Raw genomic sequence first — 24,004 nt, 5'->3', positions numbered from 1 at the left:
AAACAAACAAAATATTGTTAGCACGACAGTTTTGTCGCGTCGTTTGGTTGAGTACTTTAAACCCTTTTGATTGGTCATTAGTTTGGACTACTTTAGCGCATGCTCCAAAATAACAAAGATGGCTGCGTACATACGACGTCTGCTCAAGTTGTTTAAGTCTGTCGTATTATTATCTGTTTTATTAAACATAATTGCATGTTACGCAGAAACAATTTTACTTGATGATGACATATTTCAAGCTAGTTCGTCACAAAAAGGTTTAAACGTAGGAGTCGCTAAGCCAGTAAGGTATGAATGAGCCTAGGCCATCACCACCAAGCAAAGAAAGGGCAACAATAGGCCTACGCGTACGGCGGAACGAGAGGTCTCTCTCTAGCCCGCCTCTCTATGTGACGACGTGTCAAAATGGGATAACGTCAACTCGTCAGTGACAGTTTGACCGGCGGTCGGTGCAATAATCTACGCCCCTAGGTTTCTAGGGCTGGGCCTACTAGATCTAGCAACCTATGCTGTTATTGTGTATTTTGAAAAAAAAAAACGTTAATAATAATTATAAAATAATATAATTATAAATAATAAAACATAATGGTATATTATTAATTACTAGCCTAGTCCTTTTTTAATTATACTATAATTAAAAAAGATACAATTTCAATATAATAACGATAAATTAATATAAAAAAGTCAATATAATATACTATATTTATATATTATATTGACTTCTTTATATTAATCTATCATTGACAAATATTGAAATTGTATCTTTTTTGTAATTGTTTTTTATTTTCGTGCTAGGCCTACTACTTCTATTCTAGACTTATCTTCTATCTATCTGTATTACAGTCTAGAATAAATAGAAGTAGTAGCATGAAAATAATTATCAATTTAAGGATTTATTTGTTACTTTTTATGTGATTTTCCTTCATAAAAGTAGTTATAAGGCCTAATTCTAGATATTCTAAAGTATTCACAATAAAGTTACAGTAAATTTTAACTTCTAAATTTGGAGTTGAAATAGGTGCAAAACAGAACTAACACCAATGTTTTAGCAATCTCTCCATCTTCTGTAGCACGACAATTGTGCATTAGGCTGTCTGGGCAGTATAACCTATTACATTAAATTTGAATGGACATTTCCAGAGAAATATCTGTTATAATTCTTAATTTATAGGTATCTACTGTATGATGTCAATCCTGGAGAAGGATTTAATTTAAGACGAGATGTTTACATGCGAATAGCAAATCTTGTTAAAACTCTCTGTGAAAAAGAAGAATGGATTTTGGTACTTCCGCCTTGGGGCAGGATGTATCATTGGAAGACGCCAAGGCTTGACCAAAATCGAATACCGTGGTCTTTATTCTTTAATGTTGAAAGCTTGAACCAACATGTTCCTGTTATGGAATTTGAAGAATACCTATGGCATGCCAACAGTAATGTATTTATTATTATTAAATTAGCTTATGAATAAGTGTAGATAAAAAAATGTTTATAATTAATTGTCTCCTGCCTAAAAAATCAGTAATTTTAAATAATAAAACTTAAGGTAACTTCACAATATCTAGAACCTCGGTCTTGTTGTTTACTTGATGACTATTGGTTTTTTCTGGCTATCAGAACAATCATCACACCATCGTTAATAATAAAATCTATCTTCCACATCTACAGTATCAACTAGGAAGCCACTCCGAGTGTGCATACCTCCGTCTATTGTAAAATTCTCCTACATAAGATTTCTCCGATAAAAAAAAAATATATATATTTGTGTGTGTCTTAATGTGCTGTTTGTGATTTAGGCTAATTTCACTACAACAAGCATGTGTATGCGAGTTTGGTGTAATGGTTATGTAACAAGCCTTTCAATTAACAATAGCTTCAGTTGACTAACAATAGAACAGCAACGCGAAAATCAAACGAGTGAATTTGAAAAGAAATAGGTTTTTTAAACTACTCGCATCAAAAAACGTCCACATTAAATCAAATTATGTTTTAAAATTACAAATCACAAATTATAACTCTTGCCTCTTGTACAAAAATGAAGTTTTTTGGACAAGTAGTTCTTGAGAAAATGCAATTTCAGTTTACTTGGGACTTTAAGACTGCTTGCCGGCTTTTGAAAAAGGTCTGAAAAGTATACTAAAAAGTGGTCCAGAATTGGGACCATGGTCCCAAATGGTCCCAAAATTTAATTGAATGGTCCACATATCTATCTGTATATTCATTTTAGTAAAGATCTTGTAATTACTTTTTGAGTAATCCTGCTAACAAACAAACAAACACACGCTACCGATTACATATATACCTCCTTGGGGGAGGTAAATAAATAGGGTTTCCCAAAAGAAGAGTAACAAAACAATTTAGTTAGTTATTATTCATTGTGTAATCACAATTAATTTTTGTATTTATAATAATAATACAGGAGAACCAGAAATTGAAGAAATATACACACTCCAACGTTATGCTGAAGGATGGAAGAATGGTAAATTTGAAGAAAAGTATGACAGACGAGAGTGCATTGATCGACCTCCTTATATAAAAAAAGATGGAAAATTTAGAGGCTGGTTCTGGGGTTACAACGACGTGTATGGCTTGAACTTTACATGTCTGTCTGTACAGGGCTTTGCAAGCATTCTAGCTCCTATGCTGTGGGAAAATACAACTGCAAGGTATGTTTACTTTGTGGGTTATCTTTATTGGTTCTAAGTACCCTGTAATAGGGGTTAATATAAAAGTTTGATGAATGTAGGGTAGTAAACTATAGGCTTATTAAAGGAAGTAGGTGATATGTCAGTTTCTGAAACTGTTTGATATTTAAACTGTAAATGTGTGCAAAGTATACATACAGTGTTAGATATTGTTTTCAATAAATTCTTATTACGAACAATTTTTAATTTTGAAAGTATGCATACAATTTTATGATACATATTTCCAAAACTTCCATTTTTATTGGAATTAAAATAGTTATAACTAGAGGGTACTCCAAGAGTACAAACCTCCGCCTACGGTAAAATTCCCCTACATAAAATGTCCCCGGAAAATCTATATATTTTTTTTTATAAGTTCTAAGTGTAAATAGGCTAAATGCACACTACAAAGTTGTGGATGACAGTGTGGTGTAATGGTTATGTATCCAGCCTCTCACAGTTGAGATCGCTGGTTTAAGTCCCACTGAGTTTTTTTTTTTTATTATTATTTTTTTATTTTTTTTTTTTTTGTGGACCTTGATCTTTGACCCTGACCCTTCAAAATTTAACCACAATTATATGATAAGTCATTGATCATTGTGGCTAAGTTTGGTGAGAATCGGATAAAAACTGTGGTCTCTATAGGCAGTAAAATAGTTTTTTATTAGTTGTGACCTTGACCTATGACCTTTTCCCCTCAAAGTCGAACTCGTCCGAGCTTTTGGGGCATAGATCATTGTGGCCAAATTTGGTGAGAATCGGATAAAAACTGTGGCCTCCAGGCTGTTCACAGACAGACAGACACACAAACATACAGGGATGAAAATATAACCTCCTTGGCGGAGGTAATAACAATATCATAGTTATATACAGTGGAGGTGTAGCTTAGTGGTTAATGTGCCTGTCTTCAAATCCCAATCCTGACCTTGGATTGTAACAACTCTTTCAACTCCACACCCCAAGCATGAAACGATCAATTATAAATATATTATCCATCCTGTAATTGGCGAGTTGTTCGCTGTTGGATGCATATAATATACTTGTGAAATTTTTTTTAAAAGTCGAAATTTATACTGAATGTAATTTATTTGCGTTTATGTCTGTTTCAATACTTTTAAAACAGATTTAGAAAATTCATTTTAATCATGATAATAATACTATCAATATACTCATAAATTCCATCATTATTAATGCTATACGCCATTCTCTATTTCTGTCTTTTTTTATGTAGAAAGAAAGTAAACACTATGAAACAAAAACACTTTGCTAACAAATACCTCATCAATACCAAGCCATATTAGAATATCATTATAGTATTCACAGTCAAAACAAAGTCAATATACAAATTTAATACATACAAACGGTATAATTATCATATCATTTGATATCAATCATTTAGTATAGTGCTTTTGTGACCGATTCTATAATATAGTAATCTAATCAGTCTAGGCACTGGACATATTTTATTGGTAGATTAGAATCTAAAATTATGAATGTTTTCAAATTTTTAAATACTAATATATTCATCCGTAGACTAGTTGTATTTTCTTAAATTTTCTATTACCAGATCAGTATTAATAACCAGAGCAGAAACAGTTCTGCATGACAGATTCGGGGGAAAGATGTATTGGCAAGTAAGTTGCCCTTTGACCTGGGTATCTGTGAAAAATGTCAATGTTCAACTTTAAATCTCTGTTTTTGTCACTGTATTTCACTCTTATTCACACATTTTTCTTCACAGAGAAAATTCTAAACTACATGGAAATTCATCTTGTAAATGGATCACTTGCTCACTTTGCACAAATCCTTCAAAACATTCTCTGAAATTAAATGCAAAAATTTAATACAAAATATATGATGAATTTCATTTTTTTCATCAGAGTTTGTTTCTTAAGCTCTATCTACACTATCAAACTAGTTTAACAACAAAAGTGTGATGTGCCCAAATGAAATCCGGCCAAATATCATAGTGATGACACCATCGCATTTTTTTTTTGTCACATAAAGTTTGATAGTGTAGACAGAGCTTTACTGTATGTAGTAAAGCAATATGTTTTGCAACATATTACTATAGAGGTAGAATATATATAAAAAAAATCCTTAATATATTGTAACATACTACTGCACATTCTATCTCTGCTTTGGTGATGGGTTTAAAAAATCTTTTGCTAGCTTTGTTTGCTTAAAAATAGCATTTTGCACAAGCACGTGATAAAATGTTTGTCTACAAGCACAGGATAAAATATTTGAGCTAAAAAAATGTGTTGAACAATGGCATTCTTTATCAGGTATATGTGTGACTACTAACCTTATTAATCATTAACCTATTTACCATCGGACACAGGTCAGTGTTTGTTGACCGAGCCGAGGAGTTGCTTCACGACCATTATGGAGGAAAAGATTATTGGGATGTGAGTAGGAAACTAGCACTTTACGTTGGTTTTATTTCTGCTGTCATTTATTTGTTCTTTTATTACTCATTTAAGGAGTTTGTCCTCCACAGATTGTTTATGTTCTAACTTCTATGTTCTAATTTGTTACAAATTTAAAATGCAAATTTATGTCAGCAAAAAAAATTAGGCAATGCACCTATAACATTTAATAAATTGCTTTTGGGATGGTAGCAATAGAGGGAAATGACAAACAGATGTCCAACTATTGAATTTGGTATATAGGTATATGTTTTGTTTCCAATTTTTACCCAACTCGCAAATTTTTAGTGACGTCATCTCGATTCACCATTTCCCTCAATTGTATATATTTTAATATGCATGTTATTAGCACACAGTAACATCTTCCAATTATAAATGCTCTATTTTACAAACACTTTGTGCAACTAATGCTTATCAATTAATACTGGTGAAGTAGGTATACATTATTTTATTTCAGTAATATTAATAATAGAAATGAAATAATGCAAAAAGCATCTCTTTCCTACTCAAAGGGTGTGTATTTTTAATGCAAAAGGCATGTCTCTCTAACACAAAGGGTGTGTCTATCCAACTCAAAGAGCGTGTATTTCTAATGCAAAAGGCATGTCTCTCTAACACAAAGGGTGTGTCTATCCAACTCAAAGAGCGTGTATTTCTAATGCAAAAGGCATGTCTCTCTAACACAAAGGGTGTGTCTATCCAACTCAAAGAGCGTGTATTTCTAATACAAATGGCACATCTCTCTAACACAAAGGGTGTGTCTCTCCAATTCAAAGGGTGTGTCTTTCCAATACAAAAGACGTCTCTCTTAACACTTAACACAAAGGGTGTGTCTATCCAACTAAAGGGCGTGTCTTTCTAATGTCAAAAATACATGTCTCTCCAACTCTAAGGACATTGATGTTTCTCCCATTTAACTGAGAGGACAGTTGTAATGCAAGATGTTACTTTATTATTGTTGTTTACATAACTAGATCACTAAAAATCAAGATTATGTAAGATTGTAATTCTTGTGAAGTTAGTATTAATGTATGAACATTTATGCTGCACTGACAAATGTACTGTATGTCACATAGTGTTTGCTTAGGCCACTTAACAATTGAAATGTGTTATTGTCATAAGCACTATTTATCCTGTGTTTTGTTTACTTGTTATTGGATCAACAAAAAATACAATTTACTTTTAATTTATTACAGTAGTTATTGTACTAATGTGACCTTTTCTTTTTGATATGATAATTTAATTTGTTATTTAAATATCAAGGGAGATATTAGATAGATAATATGATAAATGTATTTAATCATAAAAAATAGTACGTCCTGAGCGTTTACTGTACTTGCTAATAGTTGATGTGTATTTTGACAAGGGAGTTTCTAGTTATTTAAAATAAATTTTTATTTTAAAGGCAAGAAGAAGTATGAGGTTCTCTGATTCTCTTATTGGTATTGGAGACGCAATCAGAAAAAAGTATTTTCATTCAACTGATGAAAAGGATAACACGATTATGGAAAGAAATTGGCAAGATCAAAAGGTATATTATTCTGGTCTTGATATAGAAATTATCATGGGTAGGGTTGAAGTTAAATTCTGCTTCAAAATTTATATTTTTAATATGAAATGGAAAATAAATAATTATATTGTTTATTATAAGGGCCATCTCATGACAAGTGCTATTGCATTTCTAGTTATAATTCTGAACAAATTGTTCATATAAAAAAATGTGTCATATATTTTCTTTTTATCAGTTGGAAATAAATGTGTTATGAATAAATAAGTAAAACTAGAGGGTACTCTGAGAGTACAAACCTCCGCCTACTGTAAAATTCCCCTACATAAAATGCCCCCTGAATATTTTTTTTTTACATTTTTTTTTATTAGTTCTAAGTGTAAATATGTTAACTGCACACTACAAAGTTGTGGATGACAGTGTGGTGTAATGGTTATGTATCCAGCCTCTCACAGTTGAGATCGCTGGTTCAAGTCCCACTGAGGTTTTTTTTTTATTATTATTTTATTTCTTTTTTTTTTAGTTTTTTTGTGGACCTTAATCTTTGACCCTGACCCTTCAAAATTTAACCACAATTATATGATGTGTCATTGATCATTGTGGCTAAGTTTGGTAAGAATCGGATAAAAACTGTGGTCTCTAGGCAGTAAAATAGATTTTTGTTAGTTGTGACCTTGACCTATGACCTTTTCCCCTCAAATTCGAACTCGTCCGAGCTTTTGGGGTATAGATCATTGTTGCCAAATTTGGTGAGAATCGGATAAAAACTGTGGCCTCCAGGCTGTTCACAGACACACAAACACACACGCAAACACACACACAAACATACAGGGGTGAAAACATAACCTTCTTGGAGGAGGTAGAAATAGTATTTATTCTGCTGTAGATTCGCCCTAAAAATTGGAAATCTACTGATGTTGTAATACGTAGATGGGCAAAAAATTCACTTTATTTCATTAAAAAAAACAAGACATGCATTGTAACAAATTAACTCATGTAACTCATGGCCAGATTGCGTGTAACCGTAACCGATACAAACATCAAAATTACATAGCAATTATGCACTATACTTTCAGCCAGTAATTGGTTCTGCCAAAGGAGGAGATTATCTAGCAGTACATCTACGTAGGCAGGACTTTGCTCGCAATAAACGAAAGGAAGCTCCATCAATTAAAAATGCCGCAACGCAAATTAATGAAATTCTTCAAAGAGAGGGATTAAAATCAGTGTTTCTATGCACAGATGCTATTAAATCAGGTATTAAAATCATTTTAATTTCTTCTACATAATGAAATTAGTATTGTTAGTGCTGCCGTGTATTCTTTACCAAAATATTGATTTTATAATTATAATTTATGTTAGAAATTGATGACCTAAAGAGTCAAGTTGATGGCAAAGTTGTTCACTACCGACCACCTAAAGACATCATGGAGAGGTTTAAGGATGGAGGTGTAGCTATCATAGATCAATGGGTAGCAGCTCATGCTAAGTAAGAGTACATTCTCATTTTATCAAAACATGTTGTATCATTTAACTTTACAGACAGCAGCCATTAAAGTTTGCCAGTAGGTGCTAGAAACCGATACACCTTACTATATTATTGTCTGTCTTTCCCAACAACATTTGTTTCACCATAACAATAACATCAGTATGTCTGTGTCTCAAACACATGTTAACATCGACAAGGGTTCAAGGCTTAGTCGCTCCATGGTTCTATGTAATGTAATATAAACCGTAGGTCGAGTGTACACATCTAGCTCATGTGCACTCATCTAGCTCATGTGCACTTTAAAGAACCTAGTACATCTTCCGAGATGAGTAGGGGGTTACCCTGGTGTATTTATCACAAACTCATCATATATACATACACTGGGCCCTCTGGGAGAACAGTCTTAGACTGAAGAGGCTACCCAGTATAAAGAATAAATAATAATAATTGTATTTATTGTGAAACACTGCAGCTTTCAGTACCATGTCTTAAGAGTCTTTTACACCTGTTCCGGCACGGTTCTGGTCCGGCGCTGGAAAATCAAATCGAAAGGCAATGTTTCCTTTTCACGACGTGGCTATGCGGCAATCGATGCGCATAGCTGCTTGAAAACAAAACATTGACGTTCGTTTTAATTTGCTGGCGCTGGACCAGAACCTGCTCTCTCATCAGCTTCCTCACACCCCAAATCTCTTTTAATTATTTCAATCTTAATTGTTCTCATTTTGTTATTCAATGTTGATGTTTTTCGTGTAGGTATTTCATTGGAACATGCGTTTCCACGTTTTCGTTTCGTATACAAGAAGAGAGACAAATCATCGGATTTGACCCAAAGACGACGTACAACTGTTTTTGCGGTGACCCAGATTTAGACCCGGATTGTGACCAGCCTTCAAAATGGAATATTGTCTACTGATTGGTCTTTTAAATACTGAATGAATATAACGAATGAGTATAATTACTTCTTGGTAATGCTACCATTTTGTTTGAACATTTCCACCAGTTAAGTTGGTTCGAATTAATGTTGTATCTATTTCCATGAGATGCTTGGGATTTGCTTGGACAAATTAAGCAATATAATAGCAATAAAGTCATGAAGGCACAGTAAAGGAAGAATTTTACAAATATTAGGAAAGATATATTTATTATCCATATTGAATTATTAACACACTGTACTGTACCAGTGGGTCTTGACTTATTTATTCACCACATTAGATAAATATTCATTTTTAAATAGCGGCATGTTTTGGTAAAATGAATTACTTATTCTAAATGTGATGCTTCTAGCATTGGTTTTATTTATTGCAGCTGAAATAAAAAAAAAAGTATAAAGGTAAAATAGATAAATAAAATCTTATCATGTTTGTGGGAAATGGTTTGTATAACCTAACATCACTCCTACATTCATGTAACGTCCCAACAGCAATACTCTACCTGTATCTTGCCAAGAAAGAGGAAGGAGGGGGAAGGGAGATGAGGAAGTTGGGGGAAGGGAGATGAGGAAGTTGTGCCATAGTTTAAACTTGAGTAACATGAAATAGGGTATAGCTTTGCATGGCATATTGAATAAGACCATATAAAGTATGTTTGGATTGGAGGGATATACATTATTAGTATTTGAATATTTTATATGGATTGATTATATATTGATATGGATATAATAACAACATTCATACACAACAGAAGCTCAATATTAAATATTCTTCCAAATATTTTCTCAAACTATTCATATTAAAAATAGCTTTGCTCTACCAATTAAAATCACATAGCACTAGAAATACATTTTAAAAGTAATTATTTTGATTTAAACTGTAGAGTAGCTAGGTGTTATATTTATATGGACATGTTAGATTGATAGTTTTTAGCAGGGAAGAGTAATTTCACTCTTCCCTGGGTTTTAGAATGTATTTTTGTAAAAACAGTTGCTTAATTATTGTTGTTTGCTATCACAGCCTACACTTGTTACAATACTCTTATTTATGTTGTCATTTTTTATGTATTTATTGCTTATTTTGAATACAGTATATCTAATTGTAATATAGTTTATTGTTAAATCCATCATTTCTTTATTGGCGATACCTTGTCATATGTTTCTCTATTATATATCATCTAGTCACACATACAGACGTGCAATACAGTAAAACCATTAAAACTAGTAAGGTCTATTTCAAGTTCTTATAGAAAAACAAGCATTTCGGATGTTTGGAAATATTTTTTTCATTTTATAATCTAATGTAATGCATTTATTGATAAATTATTAGATAGATAAGGTATTATTATTATTGTATTATTACATCTGTTTTGAATATGTGATGTACAATATTTATGTACTGTAGTATTAGAAAGAAAAAAATTAAATTAAATCCAATTTATTCTGGATTTTACAATACAAATAATAACACATACATCACACATGCTAGACCTGGGTGACTCCATTATAGCGAACTCAATCGCTTTCAGTGGGACGTCCCAGCCAGCAGAAAGCATGGAACATTAAAATAGTTCCTGGGATAATTTCATTTTAGATTTTTTTCAAAATCTAGCAATTTTCCATTATTTGGGATAGTTTATTTAGCACAGTGTTTTTTTTTTACAGTGTATGTATTTATTTTGATACCTTTTTGAATACATGTTTTTCTCACTTTAAAATCCATATCTTGTTTAAATATTTACAGCAGTTATAGTTTAATATGTTTATAGTTGTAGAGTAAATAATAAATTCTTCTATTTAGTTATCCGCTTGGTATACCAAGCGGATAACTCCTTGTTATTGTATGGGATCAATAGTTTTTTTCTGTATTATTCTTGGATCCTTCCTTCCTTTTTGTGAGTCGCGTTTCTCTAAAATGTGTAAACATAACATTTCATAACTTTGACAACATATGGGCATTTACGTGAAGTTGTGCACCTCCTATTTTTGAATGACGTCATAGTTGCGCAACGTGACTTACGCGCAATTTTATGAATTTCAATGATTGATTATAGATTAAAAACCAAAAGTCATTTAGTATTGACACTTTGACAAAATTTAAGTCATATCAGGGGCAAACTTTCTACGGATTAAAAATGGCATGTTTCACAAGAAGTTACGCGCGCACGCGCATTTAAAATTTCAAAATGCGCAAAATTAATTTCTAATCAACTTTTTATGCGTTTCTTGTCATTTTGAGCATGTCAAAAATTCCCACGGGCGCGCAATTTTTTACGCACGCGGTGCGCACGTAGCGTTAAAAACATATTTTTTTCTCTTGAATTATATTTTTCAAGTCTTTCCTAGTAATTTTGAAAACAATTTAGACCTTTTCCAGTTTAAATAACGCCATACGAACACGTTGAATTAGACAATTCGTGCGCGTTTTTTATGAAAAAGCTTAAAAAATCGTCAAAATTATGTCTTTTTTTAAACAGTCATAGTTTCTAAAGTAAACCGTGAACCGTTTATTTTTATTACAAAATCTAGAAGTTGATGAGTTGTAGATATCGGATCATGCATCGATAAGGCTAAAAAAACATTGTGACGTCATCGTATGGCCACACGAATGTAAAAATTAGGATTTTTGTCTCTTTCGTTATTGCTCATCACATTCAATGGAGCGCATCACGCTTATCTGTATTCCTTTTTCTCCTAAATTTATATATTGTGTAGGTCAATCAACTTTCTTTAGCATGAGATAAAAATATTTTAATTTTTATGACGTCATCATGCCTAAAAATTTTAATTACGTGGGTCATTAATTTCATCTTTACAGTAAATTTTAATCTGTAATAGCTCGTAAGAATAAAATGTGATAATCACGATTAAAACGTTTTCTGGAAGCTATTGGATTGTAGATACGAATTCATGTAAACATTTTGCCAATCGGATGTTGTGACGTCATCATATGGCCAGTTGAATAAAAAAAGTCGTATTTTCATATTTTGCGTAATAGTTCATCACATTTAAAAGGGTGCGCATCTATATTTTACGTATTCAAATTTCTTCTACACGTTAATATGTTGTTCCTGAGATAATTTCCTCCAGAAATTGCTATTTAAGTGTTTCATTTTGATACCGTCGCCATGTTAAAAATTGGAATAAATGGCGGGTCCCGTAATTTCACCTATTCTACACTGTATGTAATATGTATACAGATTATACTCTTTGCATGTATATACTATATGACACAAATTGACAGAATTCAGCACTAACAGCATATCATATTCTTCAGTTCTTGTCATAATGCCATAATCTTTATCTGTGTGCAATATTCCAACGTATGACGTGCACGTGGCGTTTGTCGTTGTGCGGATAACTAACTCGTCAAAGTGACGAGTTTCATGTCTAGTTCTAAGTCTTCCTGTTTTAAATAAAGAAGGAATATTTAACAATGACTACTGAGGTATTTCTATTTATTTTCTTTGAATTAGAATTTAAAAAAAAATTGTCTTGAACTCTTACCATAAACAATGATTCACCTGTTAAGACCATTGTTTCTGTGATATACTGTATGAATATATTTACGTACGTACTTCATAAATTTGTGTTCGTAAAATTGAGAATTCGTTAATTTGGGGCTCGTAATTGAGGATTTTTACTATAAACAAATTATGTTCAGTTGGCATAAATGTTACATTTTACGGTTGGACATTTATGTCAATGGAGGCTATATTGTAGATGTTATCAAACCTTTTCTGGCTTAAAGACGTTTTGTCCCCCAAATACATGAAAAATGAAGATTCATTAAATCAGACTTTGAATTGGTGATTTTGTAGTTTTAATAAGTTAATCCTTTCCGTAGAAAAACATTGTTTCACTTATAAAATGACAAAATAAATTAAATTCAACCAAAAACCCACTGGCTGGCAGCCAATTTGACTATTTTTTGCTTTAAATTACTGTTGTTTCAGGTAAATACATTTTTTTTTCGGTCAAAGTGGATAACTATTATGCGACATTAAAATGGCATATTCAACAGAAAAATTGTACAAATTATTTTTCAGGGGGACAATATATCTTAAAAAATAGTAGCATTTATTTTCTACAAATGTTGTAATAATGGTAATGCAATGTTGTGTAAATACTACAGTAATGTATATATACACATTTAAAAGTGAATGGATGTCTGGCTGTGGATAGATTAGATAAATCATTTTCACAACAAAAAAGTTTTGTAGAGAAGTTAAAAATAAAAGTAATTTCAGTTTAATGGAAGAAGAAAACAATCAAAGAAGTCTTGCTACAATACATTACACATAAGTGTATTTACATTACTGTATCATAATTGAATATTAAAAATTGAACATGGATAACATATCCAGAAAAGAATAATTTGCTCTGAACATTACACATTTTAAGAAAATTAACAAGTACAGAACAAAATGTAAAATTATTATTTACAATTTATACATAATAGAAGCCTGCATTTTGTCCTGTAAACTACGGTATAGTTTATCCAAGATTCTGTTCAGACAGACAGACAACTAGAATATTATTCATGCGAAATGTCTGTTCACATTATCAATAGTGAATAGTCTTTGGGTACAATATTAATACCCATTCACATAGGTTATTTCCTTTGTAGAATGGCCAACAGCATCTGTCACATACTGCATATACAGTAGATTACATACCACTATACACCACATATTAAATGTTATGTAATGACACAATTGATATGCATTTATTTTGTACAGTTCCAGTCAACACAACATTCAATTTCATAGCCAGCAAGTACATTTTGCACAATGTTTTTTGTTTTTTTCATTTTAATAACAATAACATTTAATCATTGTTAATGTTTTTAGCCATGTTTCTTTTTCTTACACATAATCTAAGAAAAAATGATGTTAATCAGGGGTAAGTCTGTTTATGTTGTACTCATTAATGGCAAACTTACTATTTCTGGCAACCTTACTCAGTTCATTTGATCTATGGAAGTTATTTATTGCCAGAAACTAACCACAAATTAATATGCATCAGTGGTCTGAAATGTCCATGTAATTTTTATATTTTGGTTTCAAGAATTATTAATACTGTATCAACGTATTTCTGGCCATCATTCAATTCATTTGATCCTAAGTACATTGCTTATTACTCATTGTGTGGTTTTCTCTGATAATTTTGTTTCATGAACAATTGTAAACATCCATGTTACATTTTCCATTTTGTGTTTTCATGATTTCTTCAGCAGTGTATTTCTGTCAACTTTTCAGTTCATTTGATCACAAATGTTTTTCCTGATATCATTCATTCATGTGCTCAATCAGAAATGTCCATGTCAGAAATTTCCATATCACTAGTTTCTTGACTGTCTTCTGCTTCGGTACCTGTACTATCTGTTGTGCATCTGATGAAAGAAAAAACACATTATTCAAATTGTAACTGTAGGTTATCCTATATTAAAAAATAAACACAAGTTTGTAACTTACCCTGGTGGAGGGGGTGGCATCGGTAAATTCAACAAGCTTGGTGTGCGTGGAGGTTGCCTAACTGGTTCATCTTTTTGCTGTTCTTTTCGCTTTCTTTCCTCCCTCTCTAATTCAAATTCTTGCAGGACATTTTTCCATTGTACAGTCGAAGCATCAAAAGCACTCTGCCAGCCCAAAGGCTCATGGACATCTGACCCATCTTTCGATTTTGAAGATTTGTGTTCATTTTTAGATGTTCCTGATCCACTCGATTCCTTTTGGTCCCTTTTTGAGGATTTTTTACTCTCTTTGCTTGATGGCAGTGATGGCTTTGTTGGGGTGGCATCACTCTCAGAGTCCTGCGCATTAGAGCTGCTGCCAAATGATTTCTCTCCCATTAACATTGCGATTCGTTCATCTAATGGCACACGATTCTCTATGGGTTCATATACAAATTCATCCTCTTCTATGTTATCTCTTTTGTTTTTTTCAGTGTAATTATCAGTGACTTTCTCGGTGACTTTCTTAGTAACTTTCTCGGTGACTTTATCAGTGACTTTTTCGGCGACTCTATCAGTGGCTTTATCAGTGACTTTTTTGGCGACTCTATCAGTGGCTTTATCAGTGACTTTTTCGGCGAGTCTATCAGTGGCTTTTTTAGTGTCATTATCAGTGGAATTGTTTGTGACTTTCTCCGTGCTATTTTCAGTATTATTGTGATTTTGTTGTTCTTTAGGACTAGCTGGTTTTGTATCAACACTTTCTGATTTAGCAGGTTCTTTAACTTCATTTTCTTTTTCCACATTTTTCTTTAATTGTTCAATTTTCATTTCTTCGTCTTTCTTATTTTCCTTGATATCTATTTTAACAGGTTCTGCTGGTACTTCTGAAATAGCAAGTAAAAATACAAAAATGTTGTGAATAAGTTTACTCCGAATAAAACAAGCATGTTTTTTTTTTTAGACTTGTTTGCTGTAGATTTCACTAGCTCTGCATGGCCTTTACTTGTATGAATCAACAAAACAGTAACGTTACAAAAGAAGAAGGTAAGGGGAAAATTAAGATGTACTACAACAGTAGTAGATGTAGATGTTAAAATAAAGTTATGAAAAATAAGTTAATTTTTACTATCCCAGCTGTCTCTAAGAATCTGATACCTGTCAGTAAATCGTACTCATATGATAAGGGATAAATTAATTATATATAACAAGTAATAACTTATCATTCTGAAGAAGTTATGTTTATACTCTAAACTTATTACCTTGGATAGATTTTTTTCCATCTGAAATATCTGGCGACTGGACAGCGGAGTTAGAATTGGATGTTGATTTGAGTGATTCTACTAATGGCTGCGTAGGAATAGATGGCGATTCAGTATTTACAACTTCTCCTTCTTGTAGCAGAAAAACAGACTTGAATTTGTTGTACAGATATTCAGCCTTTTGACGTACTCGCTCATTTCCTTTATATTTTTTCACCTGAGTAAATAAAACATCATAATAACTTATTTATAAGTAGAGTATATCATTTTAGAAAATGTATAGTTATGGAGTGGCTTCAGGAATTAATGTACCGTATTACAGTAGAATCCCCATTAGAAGACACCTTTAGGACCAACAAATTGTCCTCTTACAAATTGTCCTCTTAATGTGAGTGTCCCCTGAATAGGCGTTATCTGGTAGTGTTAAGACATACATTTCCCTTCATTCTTATTAAAGGAAAATGTCCTTTAATAGAGGTGTCCCCTGAATAGGTGTCCCTATTGTATTTAAATTATTCTTTCTAAGTGTGAATACAACCATGAGTACCCCTCCTGAAACACTTTGTCTGAATACTTAATCATATTAAACCGGGTTGTAAGATATATGATTGCAAACATTACTTTTAAACCGTATGAATTTTACCTTTTTTAAAGTCTGAACAAAATCAATGTTATTTTTTACAATAGCTGGTGAAAGCACAAATGAATCAAGTTTGGTCATGATACTTAAACTTTTAGCAGGATCCTATAAAATAAATAAAATATATTTATGGTTATTGAGTAATTAGTAAGATTTTATTTGATTTCATATATTTTGTATAAACAAAGTGAAAATTGTTGTACCTAGCTCTATCAATGTGTTAACCTTATTAAACTTTGATACAATCAATTAGAAAAATGTAACATAACAAAGAATTTACATTTTAATTTTTTTCTGAGACATTTATTAATTAAAAGCTGTGCTTTCTCTTAAGTCTTAGGCTTCTTTACTTTATATCTTTTTTTTTTTTATTGAAGTGAATATTATCCCTTGATGATTAGAATAAAGCTCTTTTACTTACTGGGCTCTCCAATCTTAGAGACTGCTTCAATTCAACATGTAGCTTACCAATGGCTAACTCAACACTAGTAACTACTGGAAAAAAAAAACAACAAACTAACATGCAAGTAGTAGTTTTTCTCTTTCTGTACACATGTGGTCTTAGACTCCCAAATGTATAATAGATGGAGTTTTTTGTATGCATAATAACACATGTTATTGGAGTCACTAAAAGTTATGCAAATTTAAAACAGAAATATTTTTAAATGCCTGATTGAAATCAAATGTTTTTATAATAAGCAAACCTTTTTTCTTTTTTAGTTCACTTGGCTGTTGAATTTTGGTGATTCTAGAAGAAAAGACATACATTATATAAAGACACTATAATAATAATAATAACTATTCAATTAAGATTTCAACAATATTTATAGAGGGTGTCCATTCCAGTTCCCTCATCGAGGAGTTGATATATTTTTCGGTCACAGATGTAAGGGCAGTGGCATAATGGCTATGAGCGCTCACTGGTTAAATCCAGGTGCCCAGAGCCTATGGGGCCCTAGTGCATGAACAGCCCCAATGCAACTACCCAGCGTTGGAGGGCCCCTAGGATTGTTAAACCAGGGGCCTTTTCCCCATGCGTTACGCCACTGTGTAGGGGGTTAATAGAATGTATTTTCAAACTGAGTTACACACACAAACTTATTTAACATTTGAACATGCTGGAATGTAGTAAGTGGCAAATTCATTTGTTGAATCATCATCAGAAATCTTAATACTTACTCTGGATGCTTTGAATTTTTTTCCAAATCTTTTTTTCCCTCTTGTTCTTGTTTGGCTCTCCGCTACAAAAATATTTATGTTTGATTAATAAATAAATTTTGTGAAACAAAAGTGACCTGTACAGTAAATTGCCTTTAAAAAACAATAATTTATACTGTATTTCAAAATTAATATTTTACTTACTGCTTCTTCTTCAGCAGCCTTTTCTTTTTCTATTTGTTTCCTTTTTTCTTCTGCTTTTCTTGATTCTTCCTCTTTTTTCCTCCTTTCAAGTTCTTTCCTTTTTTCTTCCTGCTTTTTCTTTAACTTTTCATTCTTCTTTCGTTCCTTTTCTTCCTGCTTCCTCTTTTCCTTCTCCAAGCGCTTTTTCTCTTTTTCTTCCTTTCTTTTGATTCGTTCTTGTTCCTTAGCTTTTTCAGTTTTTTCTTTATCTTCCACATTTTCAATCTCCTCTGTATTTTTCACCTGTTGGGTTCCCTTTGAGTCCTCATTTTCAGACACTTCAACATCCTTATCACTCTCTTCTTTTTCACTTTTCTGATCATCATCATCCTCGCTTTCAGATACTTTAATCGCTTTTTTCTGACTTTTACTTTCAACCTTCTGTTTTATTTTAGGAGTTTCTACTTTATCTTTTTTAGTCCTGCTTTGTATTTTCTTTGCTTTTAGATTTTCTCCTTCAGTTTCTTTATCTAACATTTCATCATCACTATCTCCTTTACTTTTTTTCCTATTTTTCTTTTCAAGTTTTTCCTTCATTTCATCTTCCTTTTCCTTACTTCTTCTTCTCTTCTCCTCTTCGTTTTCTTTCTTTAACCTATCCTCCTCAATTTTCTTTTTTCTTTCTTCATCCTTTTTCTTCCATGAAGACACCTTTTCTTCATTATCACTAGAATCGCTTGATATAGATGAGATGCTAAAAACAAAGTAAAAACAACATTTAGTGCACATACTGCACAAGGTAAAAGAAACTTTATTTGTCTTTGCAAAAAACCATGAAATGTTGGTTGTCAGCAAATACACAAAACGAAAATGACATAAAGTGTAAAAGTATAAACAGTAACATTAAAAATCGTTGTATCATTACATTCTAGAGACACTGGTGTTAAAAATATGAAAAGAGTTTGGCACAAATGAATTTCTAAAACGACATCGCACATTACATGGTGGACAAAGTCTAATAACAGACCAATTAGACTGTGTTTTAAAATAACACACACACCATACAAAACACTCAGTGTTGATGGCCAGTGTGAAAGAGATATGAAAGGGGTACAAGAGAGGCAAGGTATGTGCAGAGAAGAGTCATTTTACTCTTCCCCTGTATGTGGGAGTAATGCCGTTTTATTTAGAATTGTGTACACTTTGTCCACATACTTACCTAAAGACCATTAAGATTAAACCAAAAGACGCACAAACTATATTTAAATAACACGCTATTATTGAAACCTCAATTACAGAGAGTGCAAACATGATGCTGTCTTATCCAGAAATGAGATAGCAATTAACAAAAATGCTACATTATGCAAACAAAGAGGAGGTAGTAGCCAATGAAAACAATGCCAATTACAGGAAATCATGCTGATTGGTGGATTTATAAAATTGTTTACTTATTATAGAATCTGCCCATAATCAATTAATGGTGTAAATGAATAGTAATAATGGTCTAATTAACAACTATTGTTGAAATTTCCTGTACGTTTCCACACAAACAAAAACATGTTGTTTTTTCCAATTACACTATTTGATCAGAAAATAATTTACAGATTACTTGCAATTACTTTGTAGGTTAATTTTTTACTTAAAGAAATCACACAAATTATGCTATAATTAAACTGATGACCGTTGATTATCTGATTTCATTATAGAAATACGCTATACAAGCTGGGCTACATACTCAAGTGACACAAGAGGGCGCTGAATATCTATGATCATATTCTTAATTTGTTTGTAAGATGAAACAATTTATTTACCTATGGAACAAACTGGAAATCAATGCCTTATCACTGAAAGTGTCAGTATAAAGATAGATAAAATAAATATTATACACAAAACAAAACAGGTTGTTACATTACATACCTGCTCACGCTATCACTAGACCCTCTCCTTACTGGCTTAGCAACTGCTCTTGGAGTTTTAGCAGCCTTGGTTGTAGTACTGTTTTGTCTCTTCTTAGGGGCTATTAAATGAGCAGAATAAGGACAAACATATTATATTTATATATTTATATGACATATAATATGACAAAAAAAAAAAACACAAAATAAAATGTAAATGGAAAGACCAGAGAACACATTTTTTAAGTATTGAATTCACAAATTTATTTGGTAAAATTTACATTGGGCAAAACTTCTTGTTACTTAATTGTTTTTTAAAGAAAATATTTATAAAAGTTATTGAAAAGTACCACAAAATATACAGAATTAATGTATGTCTTTACCTGGCGTTTTCTTAGCTTTTGTTTGTGGAGTTTTTCTTTGTCGTTTTGCGGCTGCTTTCTTTTTGGGAACTTCTTCACTCTCATCGTCGTCATCATTATTGGAACTATTTCCTTCCCCTTCACTTTCACTAGTCTCTTTAGATTTTCTTCTACCTCTTCCTTTCTTTGCTGGTTGTTTCTTGTCTGGCATAAAATCCTGGAATTCAACATCAAATTGTTTAAAAAATATGTATATTTTCCATAATTCATAAACATGTAAATGCATATTATTGTTTGTATGTTTAAATGTATGCACATACTGCTTTTCCTTTGGGAGGTTTCTTTAAAAAATAAATGAAAAAAAAAGCTATTAAAACTACCTCCATTTATAAACATAACATATAAAGTAGAAAAGAGGATCCCATTACAAGCTGTACTACTGTATATTAAAAACAAAGATAACTATCAAACATTACCTCATCTCCGGAAGATTCTGCGTCTGGGGTTGTCGGCTCATCAAAATCTTCTTCAATATCAGTACCACCTTCATCATATTCTTCTTGCACTACACTCCCCTTACTACTCGCTTGTGAACTTTTTCTTGCTCGTTTTGTTCCCTAAAAATGTATAAAACATATTCATGAAATGAAATAATCATTTAAATATCAATAACAGATTTACTGTTCATGGCTAGAACTCATAAATGTGAGTTAAGCTCTGTCTATACTATCAAACTTTATAGGCACGTCACATATTTTTGTCAAACTAGTTTGATAGTGTAGACAGAGCTTTAGCCTCAATAACATAACAAATACATATAGCATACCTTGCCGGTCCCAGCTTGAGATTTTCTTCGTTTCGGTGCTGCCTTCTTTGTTTCCTACAATACACAAATTCAGTCAAATAATTATGTATCTAATTGTAAAGCCCTGTCTACACTATCAAATTTTATGTGACAACGAAGTGTAACATGCCCATATATGGACATGATGATGTCATATGACTACCATATTAGGCACATCACACTTTTTTTTGTCAAACTGGTTTGATAGTGTAGACAAAGGTTAATTGTAAGTCTTCCTTCAAATAAACACCAATTTAGTGGAAAAATATTTAATTTCTTTACTTGCTAAATGTTGACAAGACCTAGATTTTTTAATTGGAAATATTTGTTTTGGTAATTTTACTTTAAAAATAAATTAACCTTTTTAGTGGTGATTGGTTCCGAGTCATTACTATCGTCCTCCTCCTCCTCTTCTTCCTCCTCATCTTCTTCTTCATCCTTAAATTAGGAGAAAATATTTTAAAAGATTGGATTTGAAATTGATGAAATTTAATCAACACACAGTGAAATGAGAAATAATGACTTATTTGGAGGGCCAATTTACACAGACAAGCAGTAACGGCAAGTGGAAAACAAAAATATAGAATCTATGTTATTTCTTATGACCATTTACACAAAGCATAGAGCTGACGGGCGGTTGAGCGGGAAACCGCTCAGGATAGATACATGTTCTATGTGGTACAAACACGCAGTTTTTCACATTTACCGCTCGTCTGTGTAAATTGTCCTATAGAAATGCAAATCATATAAAAATATTTGGAAAGGTATTTTCTTTTACAAAGATTTATACAGCGCACATATCCACTAAAGTGCTCAAGGCGCTAGTGAAAACCTTAAACCTAAATACTATTGATAAATTTGACAAAAACCGGATATACAATTACTGTAAATGATAGGACAAGCACAGTGATTCAATAAATGGTGCAGAAATCTTGATAATTTACATGAACCTCTGCTGTTAATAATTAATGCTAACGATAAAGCGCTGTTGATGTACTTCTATGTGTGAAATACAGTGTTAATTGTAGCACTAAATACAGCTAATTTGATCAACTTAATTAATCTAAAAATAAATCTAATTTGAGGTATGAAGCAACAACGCTTGTTCAAATATTTAAAAAATACACAAACCAGAAATGGTGGTGGTAGTCCAAGTGCTACCTGGATAAACCGACAAATGCCATATTTTCCTCAAAGAGCAAGATATACTCGAAAAATAGAAAATTCATTGAACACCCCTCTCCATAAATGATGACGGTGGTTTGTGGGGATGCTCCCACTTGAGGGCATGGTTTGTTGACTGTACCATTTATGAAGAGGGGTGTCCAATGAATTTTCTACATTTCGAGTATATCTTGCTCTTCGAGGAGAATATGGCATTTATCGGTTTATCCAGGTAAGCTAGGCACAAAATAGACTGTAGAATATTAAAACATTGACACCTGTTATTTTCAGAATACATACCATACCATGAAACTTTATAGTTGGTTTATTTTCTATCTCCCACAATCCAACGTTGAAGGATTGATAACGTTTGTTAGGTTTCCCATATTTTTCCTTATATTTTTCATAGTCAAATAGGTCTTTTGGAAGCATAAATGCCCTGAAGAAAAAAATATTTCAAAAACATTATAAAGAAGAAAAAAGTATTTTACAGTTCAAAATGGTACTAGGCTAGTCATTCAGTCGCTTAGGATTTCCATTGACTCTCCCATTGTTTATCTGGTAGATTGGAGAACATATTAATTTTGTATTGTCTGTTAAATAAAATATTAAATAGCTGGTCCTATATACAACAGGTTGATTTGTATGTAAAGATGGCCAGAAATATTTGCTAGTTGGAAACGGAAGTAGACTATGTTCAAGACACCAATAGCAGGAGAGAAGGCAGGTTCTGTGCATGTTTCACAGCAATCTATGCAAGGCACTCACGTCTCATGGGTACCATAGAAAAATACAGGTAGCTTTCCTCCAGTTGGTTTCACAGCTCCTTCAGGAATCTCATCAATCTATAATATAATGGTACACAACAAAATTATTTTATTTCTAGCATAGAATTACATACTATTATTTAACCTATATTTGTGATAAACAGTCTTTATTATAACAACCTTGGCCGTTGGGATGATGATCAGAATGCCTGGTTTTATAAATTTTTAGTAGTAAAAGTAAATTTAAGCAAATTCTAGTTTTTGCATTGTTTGGTTTTAGTATTGATCTAACCTGAGTGTTAAATAACCTTTATAATCATAATGTTTATTTGTAAGTATCACCCAGAATATATAAAATAACCTCTTTTAATCTTATTATAATTGTCCAATCATCACATCAGTTGGTTCAATTGAGAATAGACTTACCCTGGCAGGCCAATATGGCCATCCTTTCATCTTTGCAAAGATTTTATCAAGTGGCTGAAGTATTCTATTATTTGACATTGTTGTGTGTCAGTGGAGGTTAGCCTATAATATAGGGGTCCTAAATCTGTAATTAAAAAAAACAATAAGAATTAACATATTTTTCATTAACATTTTATTTTATGAAAGAGAAAAATAAAAAGATGTTCACTTCATAATCTACCACATATTTATGTAACATTAGTTGGTTTAATTTTCATGTTGGTTGTGCAGTTCAGTTTGGTGATGGGTTCTGCATCCAGGCTGACTTCTCTCTTTCAGGCGTAGGAACACAGCGCCATTCACGACCGTCAATATTCAGCAAAAATCGCGCCAACGAGGATCGCACAGATGGCCTAGCATTGGCTTCAATTCGATGTACAATTTCATAAATAATATCACCTAATAAAATAAAACCATTTATCCTAATAATTCAAATATATTCAGAAATACAAAATCAGTTTTTCATGCCTCAAAAGAACTTCCAAAAGGTCGTCAAATGTGAAAATAAATCCCACTACGTTCTTCAAAAATGCAAATTCGACACAACCATAATGGATTTTGGTAAATAGTGTAATTGTAATCCCCGAGAGAACTTTCTTCTTCATTCACTTATTAAACATCCTCCACAACTAGTTAAACGAATAGGCCTAGGCCTACAAAAACTGGCACTCAAATTATAATTATTTACTAATATAGGCTATATGTATGTAAATTATGTTACATATTTAGAAAATATTTCTTATTGGCTTTTCCTTATTTTTTTTCCCG

At 32.2% G+C, this 24,004-nt stretch overlaps 2 protein-coding genes across 5 annotated transcripts; one reads left to right on the top strand and one right to left on the bottom strand.

Annotated features, from left to right (window-relative positions):
- The first annotated feature begins 118 nt into the window (after positions 1-118).
- Positions 119-10,865, top strand: LOC144846612 (GDP-fucose protein O-fucosyltransferase 2-like). Of its 3 annotated transcripts, XR_013613248.1 has the most exons (9): positions 119-288; positions 1,172-1,431; positions 2,418-2,664; positions 4,250-4,316; positions 6,520-6,645; positions 7,698-7,878; positions 7,984-8,110; positions 8,867-10,151; positions 10,584-10,865. XR_013613248.1 is itself a non-coding variant. In XM_078703561.1 (8 exons), the coding sequence occupies exons 1-8, from the start codon at positions 119-121 to the stop codon at positions 9,024-9,026; spliced, it is 1,338 nt and encodes a 445-aa protein (XP_078559687.1). In that variant the 3' UTR covers positions 9,027-10,573. The 3 variants fall into 3 exon arrangements, 2 of the variants coding, with proteins under 2 accessions (XP_078559687.1, XP_078559686.1); XM_078703561.1 differs by lacking the exons at positions 4,250-4,316; positions 10,584-10,865 and adding an exon at positions 5,027-5,093 and having other exon boundaries at positions 8,867-10,573; XM_078703560.1 differs by lacking the exon at positions 10,584-10,865 and having other exon boundaries at positions 8,867-10,573.
- A 2,462-nt stretch (positions 10,866-13,327) lies between these two features.
- Positions 13,328-23,798, bottom strand: LOC144846939 (uncharacterized). 2 transcript variants are annotated; one of them, XM_078703585.1, is made up of 17 exons: positions 23,705-23,798; positions 23,198-23,321; positions 22,773-22,849; positions 22,305-22,443; positions 21,201-21,278; positions 20,823-20,876; positions 20,473-20,613; positions 20,018-20,213; positions 19,657-19,756; positions 17,761-18,493; positions 17,578-17,639; positions 17,103-17,146; positions 16,820-16,893; positions 16,402-16,503; positions 15,759-15,975; positions 14,519-15,383; positions 13,328-14,436 (listed from the first exon to the last, which is right to left on the bottom strand). In XM_078703585.1, the coding sequence occupies exons 2-17, from the start codon at positions 23,273-23,275 to the stop codon at positions 14,349-14,351; spliced, it is 3,048 nt and encodes a 1,015-aa protein (XP_078559711.1). In that variant the 5' UTR covers positions 23,276-23,321; positions 23,705-23,798; the 3' UTR covers positions 13,328-14,348. The 2 variants fall into 2 exon arrangements, with proteins under 2 accessions (XP_078559711.1, XP_078559712.1); XM_078703586.1 differs by having other exon boundaries at positions 16,820-16,890.
- Between the last annotated feature and the right edge of the window lie 206 nt (positions 23,799-24,004).

Source organism: Antedon bifida, chromosome 1 (assembly GCF_963402885.1).
Source record: "Antedon bifida chromosome 1, ecAntBifi1.1, whole genome shotgun sequence".
Lineage (NCBI taxonomy): Eukaryota > Metazoa > Echinodermata > Crinoidea > Comatulida > Antedonidae > Antedon > Antedon bifida.
This window is presented reverse-complemented; position numbering and strand designations above follow the sequence as displayed.

Coding starts and splice junctions, on each gene's coding strand:
- LOC144846612 (XM_078703561.1), top strand. CDS start 119: ATGGCTGCGTACATACGACGTCTGCTCAAGTTGTTTAAGTCTGTCGTA. Junction 5,094..6,519: donor GAGGAAAAGATTATTGGGAT/GTGAGTAGGAAA, acceptor TTTATTTTAAAG/GCAAGAAGAAGTATGAGGTT. Junction 6,646..7,697: donor GAAATTGGCAAGATCAAAAG/GTATATTATTCT, acceptor CTATACTTTCAG/CCAGTAATTGGTTCTGCCAA.
- LOC144846939 (XM_078703585.1), bottom strand. CDS start 23,275: ATGTCAAATAATAGAATACTTCAGCCACTTGATAAAATCTTTGCAAAG. Junction 19,757..20,017: donor AAAAGCTAAGAAAACGCCAG/GTAAAGACATAC, acceptor CTCATTTAATAG/CCCCTAAGAAGAGACAAAAC. Junction 17,147..17,577: donor AAAAATTCAAAGCATCCAGA/GTAAGTATTAAG, acceptor CTTTTCTTCTAG/AATCACCAAAATTCAACAGC.